Below are 18,638 nucleotides of genomic sequence, written 5' to 3'. Positions count from 1 at the left end.
ACTGAATGGGAGACAAGTGGAAGTCTTGATCTTGTGTTTGGAAGTTATGGGTTTGAAAGGGGAGGAATACATTAAAAATCAAACAGCTGGCTATTCCAAAAGCCAACTGATTACAAGACAGTTCCAGCTTTACTTGTGAATAGGCTTGTGATCTCCCAAAATAAGATGGGTCATAAAATTTGGTGGTCTTTCAGACTAACAGCTTATGCCAGATGAAGAGGTGCAACTTGTGGTCGAAGGACTTCTGCTCAGCTTGGCCTTGTATTCCAATTATGATCATTCCTGGAGTAAGAGACAGTAATAATTACTTGTATTTTTACTCCTCATGGTTGTATTATTGTAATTTCCTTTACACAGGACCACCTAGAAATGACAGCTAGTGCAACATGCAGTGGTTTGCATATGAATGGTATTGTTTTGATATTCCCATATAACTTCTGTATTGTGGGAGCTGCATTGATTACCAGTTTTTGTTTTCTGGGTGCAGTTCAAGGTGTATGGTTTAGGACTTGGATATCTATAAGACTGCTTGCTTTGAGTAGAATTTGCCCCTCTGAGATATATATAGAGAGAAATTTGTTAAGAGATATCTGTTCTCTGCTGAAGGTCATCTCTTGTGCAGTCAGATACCCTTCATCCTATTTATTAACATTTATATGTTTGTAAATTAGTTAAATTGGCCCAATTAAAGAGGCATATTCAATTGTTTGAGACAAAATACATATATATGATATTGTTTAATCATGTTGATTCTCAGTGATTCTGTGTACTAGTTTTCTTCACATTTTTTGATCTTATATAGCTTCTTTCAGTTGTTTCATTGTTTCCTAGATACAGTTTATTAAAGTTTGTGAATATTTGGATTAAGATTATTCAAATCATTTTTGAATGTGCCTGTTTGTGTTTGCTCTAGGAGAAGATGTTATTGCTTCAGAAAGGGCAGCAGCTTTATGTAATGCTTGTGACCTCTCTGGAAAGTCGTTGTTTGTTTTGCCACACACTGATCATCTTGTAGGTTACATTATAAGGTAAGCAGATAATATAAAATATAGGTTTTTCCACATTACTTCTTTAGAGGCAGAAGTCTTGTGTTGATATCCTTAGAAGCATGCTGGTGAGATTTACTTTAAAGTAATTGGTATAACAATGCCTTTCACAATGTAAAATCACTTTCTACTTTTCCCAATTATTTTATCTTTTGACGTAAAGTGGGACTAGCAATTTCAGAGCCCCAAGATTATCCCATCAAAATTAAGTAGAAAAAAAGTCCCCATCCCATTTTGGGATGATTTAATTTTGTTAAGGAAAAAGCTAAAGCAGATGCATCGGGTTGCTGTTATTTTTATTTTTTCTGAATCCACTCGTGGAAAGTTTACCATGACATCTTATCTATCCCAAATCCTTCCAAAAGTTAAAAATAATTCACTCTGGATCAAATATCTACGTTTATTTCTTATTGCCATCTCTTATCAATTGTTGTCTAATTAGATATAATAGATTCCGTCTCCACAATAACTCTGTCTTCCCAAATAGAAGTGATTTCCAGTTAGGTCGGTGTAATAAATCCATCCAGTCTCCCTCAATCTTCGTAAGAAGAGTCCTACTATTGTAGGAATACACAGACTTAAACTTCAGAGAAACAGATGGGATTAACTCAGTTAATGCTTCAGGCATGAGAGTATCTCTTTGGTTTGGAACTGGATTCAAATCTTTTTGTGTACCTTTATGCAAAGTTACATGCCCAGCATATTTTACAAGATCTTTATTGTCTCATCAAGCTTTTTAAGGAGAGTTTCAGCTAGAAGCTGCATACACTCAAGCATCATTTCTTAGGTTTCAGCCATTGTTTAGCCATTCTCTAGTCTATGAAATTTGATCCAAGAACAAAGAACATTGAAGCAGAAGGTAGTCAAAGGGATATTTTCTCAATGTTTTGGTATATTTCAATCCAAGATTAAAAGAAAAATTAAAGAAAACTCCAAATATTTTACAAAGCTCAAAAAGTACACAAATCTTGTGGTGAGAGCCTAATATTGAAATAAATAAAAGCTCTTCCCCCTCCCAAAAGCATGTCGTGCTTTCTTATGGAGGGAACAGAGGTTATCCAGAATGATATATATCAGGGGACAAAAAGAAAAAAACATTGCATTTATGAAATATTGAGAGGATGTTGATAGTGTTCTCACAAAAATATTGTTCCTGGGTTTTGGATTGTGAAATTCCATTAAGTGAGAGCCAGTCTAGTAGGTTAGCTATTTGCCTAGAAGCCAGGAGATGATAAATTCTAGTCCCACTTTAGGAATGAAATCTGGCTGCATGACTTTGAGCCAGTCGCTCTCTCTCTGCCCAGGCCACCTCATGGAGTAACTATTATGGGGAAAATAGGAGGAAAGCGTTTGCTGCCTTGACTAATTTATAAAGTAATAAAAGCTGGATTAAAAAAATGAATAAAATGCCTACCTTGAAGGAAGTTTCGCAGATTCACAAAATTATTGATATAAACCATACCAGAAATCACATATAGGTAGTCCTCGAGTTACGAGTGTAATGGAGCCTGCTCATTCCACTCGTAACTTGAAAACTCATAGAGTAAATCTTGTTTCTTTAGCGAGATCACTCTTTTGCTTGTTAAAACGCATGCGGCTTGTTAAGTAAACATGAGGTATCTCAGGGTGGGGAAGGCCATGGAGAATCTAGTGGTGAAACAGGCCTCCAAGGCCTCCCTGACCCACTAAGATACCTCATGCTTCCCCTTCCCTGCCGCCTGGATCTATGGCTGCAGAGTGATTCCCCCCCCTCCCCGTGGCCCAATCTTGGCTCCGGAGGCCCTTTCCAAGCCTCTGGAGACCAGATCCATGGCCACGGAGCGATTTTGCAGCCGCCCCCTCCCCCACGGCCTGATCGTGGCTCCGGAGGCCTTTTCTAAGCCTCCAGAGCCGGATCAGGCCACAGGGAGGTGCAAAATCACTCCGTGGCCATAGATCCAGGCGGCAGAGGTCTTTTCCAGGCCTCCGGAGCCCGGATCGGCCATGGGGAAGGGCGTGAAATCACTCTGCAGCCATAGATCTGGATGGCAGAGGCCTTTTCCAGGCCTCCAGAACTCCAATCCAGCTTCCTGAGACACGTTGAAGTGTCCCCCGACTTCGGTTTGTTTCTCTGTTGCAGAGAACAGAGGCCTAAAGTACCATGAGATCATGTGAGATCAGTAGTGTTGAACGAGCGTTAAGTGAACGCTCGTAACTCAGGGATTAGCTGTAATTTTCATTTCATCCACGTTTGCCATCCCTAGTACTCTTCTGAATCTTCCCTGCTATATCTAGCTTCCTTTTATCTTCTTTTTCTTAGCAAAGTACTGAGCTACAGCAATCCATTGTTTTCATTTTCCCAAAATTCCTTTTAAGAACAAAGTGTAGCCCAGAAACCTTTTTACAAAATAAGCTGATGTTGGAGGCTATCAACTGCTTTACAGTATGTCAGCTTTCCATTTATTAATTTTTTAAATTAAAAATAAAATTGAGGCAGGCACTAATATTTTGATCTGGGGTGCCTGTAGGTACTTGCAAGGTACCCCAGAAATATAAAGTGTTTGAAAATATTTTTTGTATATTATTTAACTTATTTATATAAATTATTTAACAATCCTATCTGTTAAAGTTCCTTGGACTGGTCTACAGCGCTAGCAAGTACACTAAGTTTTAAGGTTGTTTAGTAATCTTCCCCTCCCCCCCCCATTCAAATACCTGTTTTCAGTGACTCAGCAATTAAAACCCTCATAGACAAATTCATTAGGTATGTGTTTTATAGTCTTTTGGGATGTCAGATTAAAATAGGCATTCTCTAAATTAATTCTTATCATGCATATAATTTTGCTACTTTGTTGTGGTAATTTGCCATTCTTTATCTTTTCCTGTTTGGATTTCGGAGAACTTTTCAACAAAGTTTTAAATAAATATTTATGAGAATGATTAAGTAGTGGGAAGAAGAAGTTATCCTCCCAAAACAAGGCATGTGATAGTTGAGAAAGGTGAGATTATTGCCATTAAATAAATAGTAACTGTAAGAGTGGTTAATATAGATTATTTTTTTACAATCCTTTAAATAGGAGTTTAATGCAAAATATAAATATAATTTGAATGCTTTCTGAGAAACATTTATCAGTTTGACTAGGACTTTCCCTAACCGTAATGTTATGTATATTCTGAAATATGTCTCTGTTTTTGTTTCTAAAAAAACTGTGATTTTCTTTCGCAGGTTAGAAAATGCTTTCTATGAACATGCTCAGACCTATTACTACACAGAAATACGAAGAGTAAAATCTCATAAAGAATATTTGAACAAAACAACACATCAGGTATTATTAAGATTACTGATAAAGTAAACTAGCATTGATGAAGCATTAGAAGTAAGAAAAACATATAACATTATTAAAGGTAATATTCGTATAAGAGTTGCTTATATATATTTTTCTTTATTCAGATTTCAGTAGGTAAACCACCATTAAAATAAACTGTATTCACCGAGGCATTCTTGTGATATTTCAGTACTGTCATTTATTAATTCCTGTTAACAAGTAATACTACTTTTACTGTTATTTTGATTAGAAAATTAATGTTTCATTATATGGAAATGTGGAAGAAGGAATGACGTGTGTTTGCATATGTATATCTATTTGTGATCAGAAAAAGATGAAGAAACGAAAAGCAGTTTGGGAAAATTATTTATATCCTGCTGTTTTACTAAAATTGCCTAAAGATCATAAAACATAATCCTAAAATATCAGAATGCAAATTTTAGAAGCCCTATAAAAGCAAATTACAAAGTGCAATCTAGCAGCAAAAATAAAACTTACGATAGTGAACAAAATTAATTGAAACCCACTGAAAATCTGTCAGCCTTACTATTTAAGAATGAAGAGATATCGAGCCACATTTAATGTTGCCTACATTAAAAAGTTTATAATTAAAATGAACATAGTTTAAAATGTTGTCCATTGGTTATGTTGCAGCTTTTGTTTGTTAGACACCAGTTCAAAATAGCATTCTTCAGTGAGTTGAAGCAAGACACATTAAATGCTCTAAAGTAAGTATTTCTATTCAAATATTGAAGTAGTAAGTGGAGGTCTCTGTTCATCAAAGGCAGGGAATGGGTGGTAGAAGAGTGGAAAGATTTTGTATGTGGCAGGTGTTAAATCACCTGCTGCAGTTTTCCAGGGTTAAGTACATACTGCATGTTCTTCCCATCAAATAACTTCACTCAAATATAGTAATTGCCTTATGGTCTAATATCAGAAATATTGATTCATTTCAGCACGATGAGCACAACTCTTAGCCACACAATTGGGTTAATTTCTTAAATAAATCAAAAGGCAGTGGGAGTCATTCTAGAGAAAATGTACTTAAGAGTTGACACCAATTCGATGGCAATAATTAAATAGTGGGAGTACTTGAAAGATGTGAGGAAGTGCTTCTTAGAAAAATTATTGACTAAGGAAAGGGTTAGGGTTAAGGTTACCATGTTTGTCATTTAAACTTTGGGATTGTTTAACGCAGGGGTTCCCAACCGGAGGTGCGAGACGATATTCCAAGGGGTGCAAAACTTGGGTTTAGAAGTTTAAAAATTATAGTGTATATGCATAATTTGTTGCTGTTATTTCAAACTTTTATAAGGGGTGCAAGAATATATCAGAAGCGTCTAGGGGTGGGGAGGTATAGAAAAGGTTGGGAACTGCCGGTTTAACGGAATTTTATATTCCAAATGAATATTTTATGTTTAGAAACTACAAAACTGCCTTTAATCTTGTACATGAATTGAGAGCTCATGAAACAAATATGCTGGAAATCAAGACTATGGCAGGATTTATAAATTACAAGGTAAAAACTATATTATTTTTACTTGTACAACTTTTAGGTTAAAGATAGAATAATACCAATGTATACATATATTAAAATGTTGTAGTTGATGATATCTAGAAACATATATATGACAAGAATATTTTTATCCTTGAGGTTGAAATGTAGTAAGTGATGTATTGCTGACCACATGCCAGTAAATATGAAGGTATTTAAGGCTATAGAAAGATTCATATAAAAACAAAGTTGTATGGCTTTTTGGTACATGAATATACAGTTTCCTTATATTGAACTTGAGTTTCTAACCTTTATAAAGTGTTCTAATTTCTCATATTTTTAGATCTGTCGCCTGTGTTTTCAGCATAATACACCACTGGATGCAATTGAACAGTTTAGGAAACATATAGATCTATGCAAGAAAAAAATAGGAAGTGCAGAGTTGGCTTTTGAGCATGCTGCCTGGATGTCAAAACAGTATGTTTTAATTAATTAATTAGGTAGTTTAAGCTGAAAAATGTTCTTTTTTGCCTATATTAATATCAAGTGAGGGCTGTCTCACTCAGAATTAAGCTTGAAATAATGAAATAATATCTTGTTTGTCGACTTTATATCCTAATTTTTCTCTGAACTCAAAATATGCGGGGGGGGGGAGGTTTCTCCTATAATTTTATTTTCACAGTGACAGTCTGTGAGATGAGAGCCAGTGTGGTCTAGGATGAGGAAGGTGTGTTGGGTATGTTCAGCGCCTTGAGTTATTTGTAAACATAATAAAGGTGGGATGCACACACACACAAACGTGCGTGTGTGTTTGTGTGTGTGCATAATATAAACAGACTTGGCTGAGAAAGTCATCTAGTGAGCCTTGTTAATTAGCAATCATCATGATAAAAACTTATTAGTACTAATAAGTTTCCTTTTTAAAATTATCATGAATAATTGATGTGTCCTGAGTGCAACCCTGCAAAGGAGCCTAGGAAAGCAATAGAAAGAAATGTGTAAATCAATTTATTTCTTATTTTTACATTTTGTGACACATAACACATTGTTTTGGGTTCTTTTAATATAATTATGAAAGCCGGAAAATTTTGGGTGCTTCCTTAAATTTAGATTCTTAGGATCTTACATGTTCATGAATTGCCTCTTGTCACTACTTTTATTTTCAGCTCAACTTTTGGTAAAATACTTAAAGTCTGTGTTGTGATTTCTTAACAGATTTCAGGCTTTTGGAGATCTATTTGATGAAGCTATTAAGCTAGGGTTGACAGCTATTCAAACACAAAACCCAGGTTTCTATTATCAGCAGGCAGCATATTATGCACAAGAACGGAAGCAACTGGCAAATGTTCCCTGGGATCATGAGGTGAGGCACAGATTATTTTACAGCTCATTTTTGTTTATGACTATGAAGCTTATTTATTTAAATATCAAATTTAGTCTGCATATCACACCAATTATATAAGGTCCTAAAATAAGGCTGGACATACATTAAGTAAACGGAATGAATTTCATATAAAGAATACATTACAGATTTATATCAAATAACTCTCCTTCCCAAGTTGACACTAATAACTAATGTGTGTGTGTGCTAAAGAATCATCTGTCTTATCTGAGTTGTAAGCATTTTCCATGATCAGTATAAATCTTGAACCTGGAACCTGCAATTTTGAAGTTTTATAGTAAATGCAAAATAAATGTTGGATAGTCTAAATTTAATGTTTTTAATGTCCCAATCCACTAAATGAAAGATTTGAGCTACAGACCTGTGTGCAAATTTTAATAAGCCATTCTGCATTAAATGATAGAATGACTATACAGTTATATGTATTTCACTGAAAGTTTTCTAAGAAAAAGGAATTTAGTATAGCTGTTCAGATTCCTAGGCAAAACATATACTTTTTTTCTTGTCAATTATGGCTCCTATGCTCAAATATTTATTATCAATATTATTGATATTTTGTTATCTGAAGAGTATACTTGGATTTAGTTTATCGTAAGATTCAATTGATATTTTTGCTCTCCATATGACAGTGGGTCTCAACCTGTGGGTCGGGACCCCATTTGGGGTCGAACGACCATTTCACAGGGGTTGCCAAACAACGCAGTCCGCCATTTTTTTTCCCCTTTTCCTTAGCTGTGCTACTCCCTTTTATTCTATTGGCTTTTGAAAGCCAATAGAATAGACTCTCTTGAATAGAGTCTAATTCTATTGGCTTTCAAAAGCCAATAGGAATTGTCCAGGCTGTCTCTGCCCTGCTGAGCCCGCCAAAAGTCCCATTCTGCAAACGGTGCTGCACCAGTTGAGTAGTCCTCGACTTACGACCAGTTGAGTAGTCCTCGACTTACGACCGGTTGGGGGTCGCGGCATTAAAAAGGTTGAGAACCACTGCTGTATGAGATACTGTGTTGGTACAGGCTTGCTCTTCTATGATCTCATTTTAAGGGTTCTTCTTCCTTGATTTGTGATTTCATTATTGCTTTGATCATACATTAAAAAATCAAGTATAAAGAAAAAATTTGCTGAATTTACAGTCTTCTGTGATATATCCTAATCCGGATCCATTAGAAACACCAACTGGAATGCTTGACTTCTATGGACAAAGACCATGGAGGCAGGGAATACTAAGTAAATATATTTTTATTTCTTAATTAAAAAAATAACTTAATAAACATTTATCTTAGTCTGAAGAGAAATGTGTAGCTCTTATAAACTGATCAGAGATGGCAACAGAAATCTGCTTCCTTGTTTAGCTCAGGACTTGTTTATGTTCTTTTGAATGAATTAATTGGTTTTGTAGGGCAGGGCATAAAATCTAGCATGCATGATAAATATATCAGGAATACCTTAATATGTAATTCCTAAATATTTAACAACTTACTACAACAGCAGAATATGACTTAGCTCAGGGGTCCCCAACCTGTGGGCCATGGGCTACTACCGGGCCACGGCCTCTTGGCCACTGGGCTGCGGGACAGGCTGGCCAGTGCACGCATGTGTGTGCGCACACTCACACCCACTTGCACTAGCGCCGTAGCTGCATGGTGAAAATGTGGCACCATGAGGGCTAAATGGGGTGCTGCACAGTGAAAATGGGGCCACGTGGCCTAAGCGGGGCGTCGTGCAGTAAAAATGGGACGGCGCTAGTGCCCGCACAGTGAAAACGGTGCCATGCAGTGAAAACAGGGCAGCGCTAGCACCTACGAAACAAAACAAGGCAGAGCTAGCAAGTGTCATGTGGATTCTAGCGCCACTCCATTTGTGTCGCACGCATGCTTGTGGCCCCAATTGCACATGTGTGCATAAAATGCTTCCCCCTCTCTTTCTTTCTGGTCCGCCAACCGAGAAAGGTTGGGGACCTCTGACTTACCTGATTTTTTCCAGTAGACACTTTATAAAAACAGTTTCCCCGAAGCCATTGATGACTGCTTCTGGTCCCTCTCTGATTGAGATGCCTGAAAATTGCTATCATGGTTTTGCAACATCTGGGAAATGTGTAGGCCCTAAACTAGGCATAACAGCTAAAATATATTTTTTGCCAAAATCCAAGAAATATTGCAAAATTTTGGCTCCATTCATATATTGCCCTACCCACCTTGCATTATTAATACTCCTTACACTGCTGTTAGTGAATAAAATTAATCTGCATATTGAAATGAATCAGAGAGTCCATGGAAACACTATTTGTATACTTCATTGCATATGCAGATATTTGGAGAGATTACTGTTTCAACATCTGGTCTTAAATGTTACTCATAAGAGAATGTAAAGATGAAAAAAAAATGAGATAAATGCCATATGGCAAATATGTGACACAAGATTCCTATTTGCAATCTGCAAAATAGCATCAGTCAAATGAACATTGCTCATTAGAAATGGCTCAGTAAATTATCTGTTGCTAAGAAACAAGAGGTTTTGGGGTGAGGTTTTTTAATATTGTTTTCTTGCCGGAGCTCTTTGAATATACTGCAGATCAGGGATTCTTTCAGACCAGTCTTATCAAAAGAACTAAGAATATAATAGAATTCCATACATTCTTTCTCCTAAGTTACGGAAATGTTTGGAATCTATGTATTCCTAGCTTGGAACTAAGCACCAATCTTACAGTTGTAATAATAAAGTACTCTTCTTGGAGCAAAACTCATTAAAATGGATTTTTCATTGTCTTACGCAGGTTTTGATCTTAATGATCCTGAAAAGGAGAAAGTGGGAATCTTGGCACTGCAACTGAAAGAGAAGAAAGTTCTCCATTCTGTAAGTTAGATTTCCATTTATAGTTTCTAGTTTTTGTATGTCCAAATATAACTGCCATAATTTTTTATTTATTAGGAGCTAATAATCACCTTGTTGAGTAACGCAGTTACGCAGTTCAAGAGATACAAGTGTCCGAGAATGAAAAGTCACTTGAGTAAGTTTCATTTTCAAACACATGTTTAAAAGATGTTTAAATGAGTTAAAGTACTGGGAATAATCTCATTTTCTTTTCAGTGGTTCAGATGGGTGAAGAATATTATTATGCTAAAGATTACACCAAAGCTTTGAAGTAAGTGTGACTTTATATGGCATAGTTTTGAATATCTTAATATATCTAGAAACTATGAGAATTAGACTTTTCTGTCTCATCAATGTGGTGAAAATATATGATCCAAATTATTTTTAAAAAATACAAGCTTGTGGTATATATAATGTAGCCTTGATCCTCAATATTTGTTTTTTTCTAAAGTAGGAACAGTTATATGATAACTGTTTTTCAGCTTTCCCTTTTCACGATTCATGGCTATACCTACCCTAATCCTAACAGCACCAGATTGTTGGCCAACTCATAAAAGTATTTGCTAAATGTATATGTTAAGCAAACCCTGATCACCATCAGGTCATCAGAAAGATATTTTTTTATATACAAATATGTACACTGCCACAGATTGCAGGAGAACATTTGAACTTTGCATTGTTTTGTTGAAAATTATTTGGAATAGAAAGATTCCAAATAATTTACAACAAAATAATATAAACCTCAAAAATTCTCTCACTTCCCACAGTCCATAAAATCAAATATAATAAAAACAATTAGCTTAGAGAAAATACCATTTAAAAAAAAAACTTTGAAGGTAGCCTGATAATAACCCCTAGCATTCATAGGCTTGCCAGTACAAGAGCCTTTTCTATTGAAAATAAGTTCAGGCCACAAAAATGTTCATAATGGTGAGTCCACCATTGTGAAGGATTATTTTTTAATATCACATGAAAGAATGAAGAATGAACTCACAGATTGGGCCAATTCTAGTTGAAAGAGATTGACACAGACCTGAACCACATCAGGCTGAGGTCCCCAACTTTTGGGCACCAGGGACTGGTTACGTGAAGAGAGGTTTTTCCATTGACAGGAGGGGACATGGTTTTGTGTGCTGCCTACATCCTGCAGATGGGGCTTTGCTTGTTTGTGTGGACCCGTTGCTGGCATGCCGCGGCCCAGTACTGGTCCACGGACCAGGAGTTGGGGACCCCTGACGTAGGGCTTTTTAATTTAAAGCCATCACTTTGAAATTGATCCTGAAATTCCTTGGTAACTGATGCAGGGATTGAAGCAAAATGTTGAATTAACTGCAATTCTGAAGCAACTTTAAAGTTGCAGTAGTCTAATAGTGAAGTGACATCATGGATTGAGAGCCAATAACTGGCCAAGGTCCCCAGCTTTTGTGCCTAAAGCGGAACTAGAACTCATAGTTTTCTGCCTAAAGTGGAACTAGAACTCATAAGCCTGGTGCCTTAACTACTAATTCAGACTAGCTCTCCACTTTACAGAAAGTATTACATATATTAAGTTAATTAAATATTCTGTCTTCTAGGCTCCTTGACTATGTTTTGTGTGATTACCGTAGTGAAGGCTGGTGGACTCTCCTGACTTCTATACTGTCCACTGCTCTTAAATGTTCCTATCTAATGGCCCAAATAAAAGATTATATTACATACTCATTAGAGCTTCTGGGCAGAGGTAAGCAAGGCATTTTAATCTGTTTCAATCTGAGAGTTTTTAACAGCAAGTATGGGCAAGTTGACAGGCATTTGGAATTGTGTGTGAACAATTATGCGAGAAGATATTATTTTATGGTAAAAGGATGGATGAGCCCAGAAAAATGTGAATAAGAATCAATAAGGCATGCTTTCTCTTTATGTTTTTATTCCTTGAGCTCCCGGTAAATTTATTGTGAATTTTTGTTTGTTCAGGCATAAAGGTGTCCTCTGTAATAAAAATCAAGCCGTTTTGTGCTTTACGTTTTCCCACAAGGGACACCATTTATTCTTTGAATGCTGTCCAAGAGATTTGAAAGAAAATATGCTAAACTTAAAATGCTTAAAAATGTTCAGATATAGAGCAGGTGTCCAGTTTACTTTTGATGGAATGCTGATGTGGATATAAATATAGCAGGCTTAAAGATCTCTTATAAGAGTTGGGGTTTGATGTTACACTATATCATAGTTTAATATTCAGAAAATAAACATAACAAAGTGCCAAGATCCACGTCTCCCTCTCTTGCATGATTGGGAGAATTTGGAAGGTTTTATTCTCGAAAGTACTGAAGGCAGGACAAGAAGCAACGGATAGAAACTAATCAAGGAAAGAAGCAACCTAGAACTAAGGAGAAATTTCCTGACAGTAAGAACAATTAATTAGTGGAACGACTTGCCTTCAAAAGTTATGGGTGCCCCAACACTGGAGGTTTTTAAGAAGAGATTGGACAACCATTTGTCTGAAATGGTATAGGGTTTCCTGCCTGAGCAGGGGGTTGGACTAGATGACCTCCAAGGTCCCTTCCAACTCTGTTATTTTATTAATCTTCTTAGATTAATTATCATTATTCATAAAAACTGATCTTCTTAATTAGGGCTAGTGGAAATGAGGTGATTGAAAAGTAATATTATAGAATTTTGTTTTATGTCAACCATACTAAAATTTAAATAGAATTTATGATTTGGATGAGATTCAGCTAATAAAGTGGAAGCTTTTGATTTTATTTTCATGCCTGTATTCAAGGAAGAGAGCAGCAAACTTGTGAGCTCAAATTACATTATAACATTTTCATCTAATGATTAATTATGGCTTCTGACTTCACCCAAATATGGTTACTGCTTGTATTTTTACCTACTATATGATGTTGTGATTTCTTCACCTAATTGTTGCTCAGTTTTTTAGAATATATAGATAACATATTGGATATAATTCCTCTTCCAAACATTTAGAAGACTTATGCTATTTATTCATTTTAATGTGTGTTTTATTGAAGCATCTACTTTGAAAGAAGATCAGAAATCTCGAATAGAAAAGAATCTGATCAAAGTTCTTATGGTCAGTAGAAAGAAACAAATTTCTGTGAAATAATCTGCAGAGTTTAGTAACTCTGTGCATAGATTTGGTCAGTTTAAATAATCTTGTTTTGAATTTAGAATGAGAATCCAGATCCTGAATCTGACTGTGATTGTACTTCTGTAAAAACTGCACAGAAATTGTGGGCTGATAGAGTATCCCTGGGAGGCAACAACATCTTTACAATAGAAGTACAAGATTTTGTTCCTTTTGGTATGTATTAAAACTTTTTACAACAAAAAATACCACCTATGTTAACCAATGGTATAAGGATGGAAGGAAAAACAGAAATACATAAATACTTCTATATTTCCTTTGCTTATGAAATGAAGTCCATATTAGATACAAAATGAGAACTCGAAGAGTAGTATAATTTTTAAAAAATACCTGAAATGCACTAATATATTGTTGAGGAATGCTGTAAACATTTTTTAAAAGTCAAATATTTCTTATTGTTGATTTACTGTATTTTTATATACGACAAAAACAATTCCAAGTAGTTTATATTTTAAAAACATGAAATGTGATGCAGAACTTATTATCCAAATAAAATATAATTTCTGCTACAATACACTAGGTGTACTGGTAGCCAGTCACCTGCCAAAGGCCCTCTCAGGCACCTCTAATAGTTTTTTAAACTGCATCCTAGGCTGCCCTGTAAAGATTTCTCTTCCAAAGCATATGTATTTATTATCAATTCTTTTGATAGAGGTCATTGATTTAGAAACAAAACAATACCCAAATTTTCATATTTGCTTTTAATTTCCTGCTAAATTACAGTGTGGGCAATCTTACCATTGTATGTAAAATTCTTGCACATTAGTGATCCTTTTATGCAGCAATATGTTCAAATTAAAATCTTCTGTACCTTTGAAATAGACTATTCTTTAATCTGTATTCTGGACAGCAAGACTAGTTGTGCATGTGCACATCTGCATACACAAATATAGATAAGGGAATGGAAATAGATAGTTGCAGTAACAGTGCTTAGTATGAGAAAAAATGGCTTATATCTAGAAAGTACTTTCAGCAGAGGACCTGCTACGTTCAAAAGCACCTCTTTCTGCTTATGTCTGAACTTTAAAGTTCTGTCAAGCTTCATCCAATATAGGTAGTCTTCGACTTACAACAAAACAGACTTGTGACCAGTTTTCACACTTAAATCCTTTGCAGTAGCCCCCCTGATCATGTGATCAAAATTCGGGCAATTGGCAACTGGCATGTATTTATGACAATTACACTGTCCCAGGATCATGTGATCATCATTTGCAACCTTTCCAGGTGACTTCCAACAAGCAAACTTGATGGGGGAAGCCAGATTTGCTTAATGACCACATGATTCACTTAACTGCAGTGATTCACTGTGGCAGAAAAGGGGGTGCAAATCATATAACAACTGCCTTGCTGAGCAAAAGAAATTTGGGGCTCAATTGTGGTTGTAAGTTGAGAATTACCTGTACAAGATAGAAAATTAGCCCAAATTGTTAAATATAAAATATTCCATTGTTTTTGGTAACATGCTATGTCCTCTGATTTTGTTTTGTTTCAAAATGTAGTGCAGTGTAAAGCTAAATTTCTTGCTCCAAGTTTTCATGTTGATGTACCAATTCAGTTTGATGTATATTTGAAAGCTGACTGCCTGCATCCTCTCCAGTTTTCTAAGTTGTGTGTCAATTTCAGTAATCAGGTAATTTTTTAAAAAATACTGCTTTTATGATTCATATGTCCTTAATGGGATGGGAGCAGTTATCATATTACACTGGCTATTTTAGTATTATAAAATAAACTCATTCAAATCATGATATATTAGTCCATAAAGTCTAATAGGAATGATCCTTTGCGTTATACAATAGGAGCAACTCAGAGGCTTTATACAGTTTATTATACGCTGCCCAGAGTCACTTGTTTTGTTAGATGTACATTTCTATAAATTTAATAAGTAAATAGTTTGCTATATTGTCCAAGCCCAATATCCATATCTAAAATTTGGTTTAGACATCTGTAAAAAGTGAAGAGCAAGTTCTGGCTCCTTTCTTTCCAATCACCAGGTTTTAAGCCAATAGTAATTTTGAGAAGATAGGTGTCCCATCACTATGTATGTTTCCAGTTTACATAATCCAGTCAGTTTCAATTGAGACAAATCTCCAATAATTTATTTTTCTGTTTAACAGATTGGAACTATTTTGACAATAAAAATTTTTAAAGAAAAAAATTAAAATCAAAAATTTCCTCAGCATTCTTCAAAATTCTCAGATCAAGCAGAGCAGACTTTCTTGTATAGGGTTTCCTGCCTGAGCAGGGGGTTGGACTAGAGGACCTCCAAGGTCCCTTCCAACTTTATCATTATTTATTTATTTATTTATCTATTTATTTATTTATTTATTTGACTTCTAAGGCCACCCAACACAACAAGTGTGATTTTGGGTGGCATTCAGCATAAAAACATAAATAAAAGAAAAACTTTGCATAACAATAAATAGAATATATAAATACCACATATAAAATAGCAGTCAAGCACATAACCAAACAATCAGAAGGGGACTCCCACTCAACTGTTCCCTAAAATCTTTCGGAACAGCCAGGTCTTAATGGTGTTCTTAAAGGCGAGGAGAATTGGATCCTGGCTTATATTGGGAGAGGGTCATTTCAAGGAACAGGGCAGCCACAGAAAAGGTATGATTAAGTAGGAAGAATATTTTGAACGTGATTAATCAGTCTGGAATTCCTTATGGCAATAAATTCCTTTCAAAACAATTTGAGCAAAGTCCTTCACTTTATGTAAATTGTAATACTCCTCAAAGTTTTTCTTCCTTCCTTCCTTTATTCTTTCATCATTTTCTTATTTGATGACTGACAAATGTTATTGAAATAAAACACAAGGCTTTCTGGCTTGTTCTCAAACTTTCTATATATTTTGCTTGTTCTTACTAAAGAAGGAAGACCAAAGAGTCCACATATTCATCTGAAAGTCTAGCAGATAGCTAGGATTATTATTTCTCGTTGTGATTAATCTGCTTTTTAATCAGTGTTTTCTTCTCACTATTTTTAACAGTCTTGTAGTTTTCTATTTTTATACTCCACATATTTAGAATTTTTTACTTTATTATATATATAATAATAACTGGTAAAGTGGACAAAGTGCACCTTTTATTCAGTCTGTCCTACACAATCTTAATTTCAAATATATGATGCCAAAACTCCGTATGTTGCCATCTAGCACAGTCATAATGAGAATAGTTTGTCTCAAATATATTTGAAGCTAAGTAGATTGGACAAAAGTAAAATGCTTAATCTATTTGAAATGTAGTATTGTGTTGCATATATACATGTCTATGTATATACATGTACAAAGCACCAGAGGGCAGGACAAGAAACAGTGGTTGGAAACTGATCAAAGGGAAAAGCAACCTGGAATTAAGGAGAAAGTTCCGAACAGTGAGGACAGTTAACCAGTGGAACAGGTTGCCTTCAGAAAACGTGGGCGCTCCTGTCACTGGAGGTTTTTAACAAGAGGCTAGACCAGTGGTTCTCAACCTTTTTATAGCCGCGACCCCAGTCGTAAGTCGAGGTGGTGCCACCCCCCTGCACCAGCTGAGGCATAGCCGGCAAGGGGCGGTGGCAGGCAGGCGTGGTGGTGCCACCCCCTGCGCCAGCTGAGGCATAGCCGGCAAGGAGCGGTGGCAGGCAGGCCCGGACGCTCCCGGGCGGCCGCGGCAGGCAGGGCGATCACCGGCTGGGCCACCAGCTGGCCCAGCCCAAGGCAGGTAAGGCATCCGCCAGGCCCCACGCGTGCCACCAACCTTCCGCTGCCCCGCTAGGCTTACTTTGGCCGCCGCCCATTCGGGGCGGCGGCAGGCAGGCCCAGGCACTCCCGGGCAGCCATGGCAGCGGCAGCACAGGGCGACCACCAGCTGCGCCAGCCCAAGGCAGGTAAGGCACCTGCCGGGCCCCACGCGTGCCAGCAACCCTCCCTGCGCCCACCGGCCTCCCACCCCCGGCCTTCTTTTACTTACTTTTTAGTTGCTCTGCAGGAGGGAAGCTCTGCAGACTGTTCCCCTTGCAGCACCGTTGCAGACTGGGGCTTTTGGCGGGCTCAGCAGGGCAGAGACAGCCCTGGACAATTCCTGTTGGCTTTTGAAAGCCAATAGAATTAGACTCTGTTCAAGAGAGTCTATTCTATTGGCTTTCGAAAGCCAATAGAATAAGAGGGAGTAGCAGAGCTAAGGAAAAGGGGAAAAAATGGCAAAAAAATGGCGGGTCGCGTTGTTTGGCGACCCCCATGAAATGGTTGTTCGACCCCAAATGGGGTCGCGACCCACAGGTTGAGAACCACTGGGCTAGACAATCACTTATCTGAAATGGTATAGGTTCTCCTGCTTGAGAAGGAGGCTGGACTAGAAGACCTCCAAGGTCCCTTCCAGCTCCTATTCTATTCTGTTCTATTCTATTTGTATGTCACCTGCAGCACTTCCTTATTTATAAATCTCATTGCGAGTTCTTTGGGAGAAGTTCTTCCTAAATAATCATGCATGTAATTTCCAATCTAAATTGAACAGCTCTAAACATATTGTAAATACTTACGTTTAATTGCTTCAAAAGGCATGCTCTTAAATTTCTTTAAAAACATTCATGGTATGTAAATAAATAAATGTATGAATGACTATGATCTGTATATTTCTTAGTACTAAATAGCATAGCAGATTATCATAGTAATTCAGATAAATCTTACTTATTTTTTGCATTGTCTACTTCTGCCTATTTTTCTCTTACCATAGGAATACAATCAGTATTGCATGGTGGAAGAAAACTATCCAAAATGTGACATCCTAGAACCATCTACACAGGGAACATTATGTCTTATCCCTGGTAAGACAAAAAAGTTCACTTTCAAATTTGTGGCAAAAACAGAAGACGTGGGAAAAAAAATTGAGGTATGTTCTTCAGAGTGTTATAAAATATTAATGATATTGTTGATTGTAGTTCAGGAATGTGTGAACACTAATCAGCTAATATAGTTCACTGCCTTTTGCAAAAAAGATAAGAACTGGAGCCAGGACCAGCACACTAGTATATAGCTCAGGACAACTTTATGGTGTTGCAATAGAAAAAGGGATTGTGGAGTTTAATCTTTGGAAAAGTTATAATGATGAAATTAATATCATCATATATTAGAATGCTATCACCTCTAGATATTTCTAAGTCTGATTGATTCATTTGTATGTTATTAAAGTTTTTCATGTTTCTTTTTTTAGCTTATTTACTTGTTTTAAACTAATTAATAAAATATTTTTAAAATCTAAATTAAAACAGGAAGAATGTAACTGAAATGAATTGGCTTTTGAATATATATGTAATAGTGGCATGTTTTAAGAATGCACAAATTATAGTAAGAAGAGCATAAAATAGACAAATGCTTCTTTGTAAAAGGACA

General features: G+C 36.4%; 1 protein-coding gene across 4 annotated transcripts in view; it reads left to right on the top strand.

Annotated features, from left to right (window-relative positions):
- Positions 1-18,638, top strand: part of TRAPPC11 (trafficking protein particle complex 11) — a 38,362-nt gene that overhangs the window by 3,537 nt on the left and 16,187 nt on the right. For all 4 annotated transcript variants that reach the window (XM_039330803.1, XM_039330801.1, XM_039330802.1 and 1 more), the window contains exons 5-19: positions 914-1,028; positions 4,252-4,351; positions 5,006-5,079; positions 5,774-5,870; positions 6,190-6,323; positions 7,062-7,209; positions 8,379-8,472; positions 10,019-10,098; positions 10,174-10,252; positions 10,333-10,387; positions 11,691-11,836; positions 13,128-13,189; positions 13,288-13,420; positions 14,764-14,894; positions 17,983-18,138. In XM_039330803.1, coding sequence (XP_039186737.1) covers positions 914-1,028; positions 4,252-4,351; positions 5,006-5,079; positions 5,774-5,870; positions 6,190-6,323; positions 7,062-7,209; positions 8,379-8,472; positions 10,019-10,098; positions 10,174-10,252; positions 10,333-10,387; positions 11,691-11,836; positions 13,128-13,189; positions 13,288-13,420; positions 14,764-14,894; positions 17,983-18,138 — 1,604 coding nt within the window. The remainder of the gene's footprint in view (positions 1-913; positions 1,029-4,251; positions 4,352-5,005; positions 5,080-5,773; positions 5,871-6,189; positions 6,324-7,061; positions 7,210-8,378; positions 8,473-10,018; positions 10,099-10,173; positions 10,253-10,332; positions 10,388-11,690; positions 11,837-13,127; positions 13,190-13,287; positions 13,421-14,763; positions 14,895-17,982; positions 18,139-18,638) is intronic.

This window comes from Crotalus tigris, unplaced genomic scaffold (assembly GCF_016545835.1).
Source record: "Crotalus tigris isolate CLP2741 ecotype Arizona unplaced genomic scaffold, ASM1654583v1 scf7180000024432.2438137, whole genome shotgun sequence".
NCBI lineage: Eukaryota > Metazoa > Chordata > Lepidosauria > Squamata > Viperidae > Crotalus > Crotalus tigris.
Note: the sequence above shows the minus strand (reverse complement) of the source record. Positions and strands in the feature narration are given on the sequence as shown.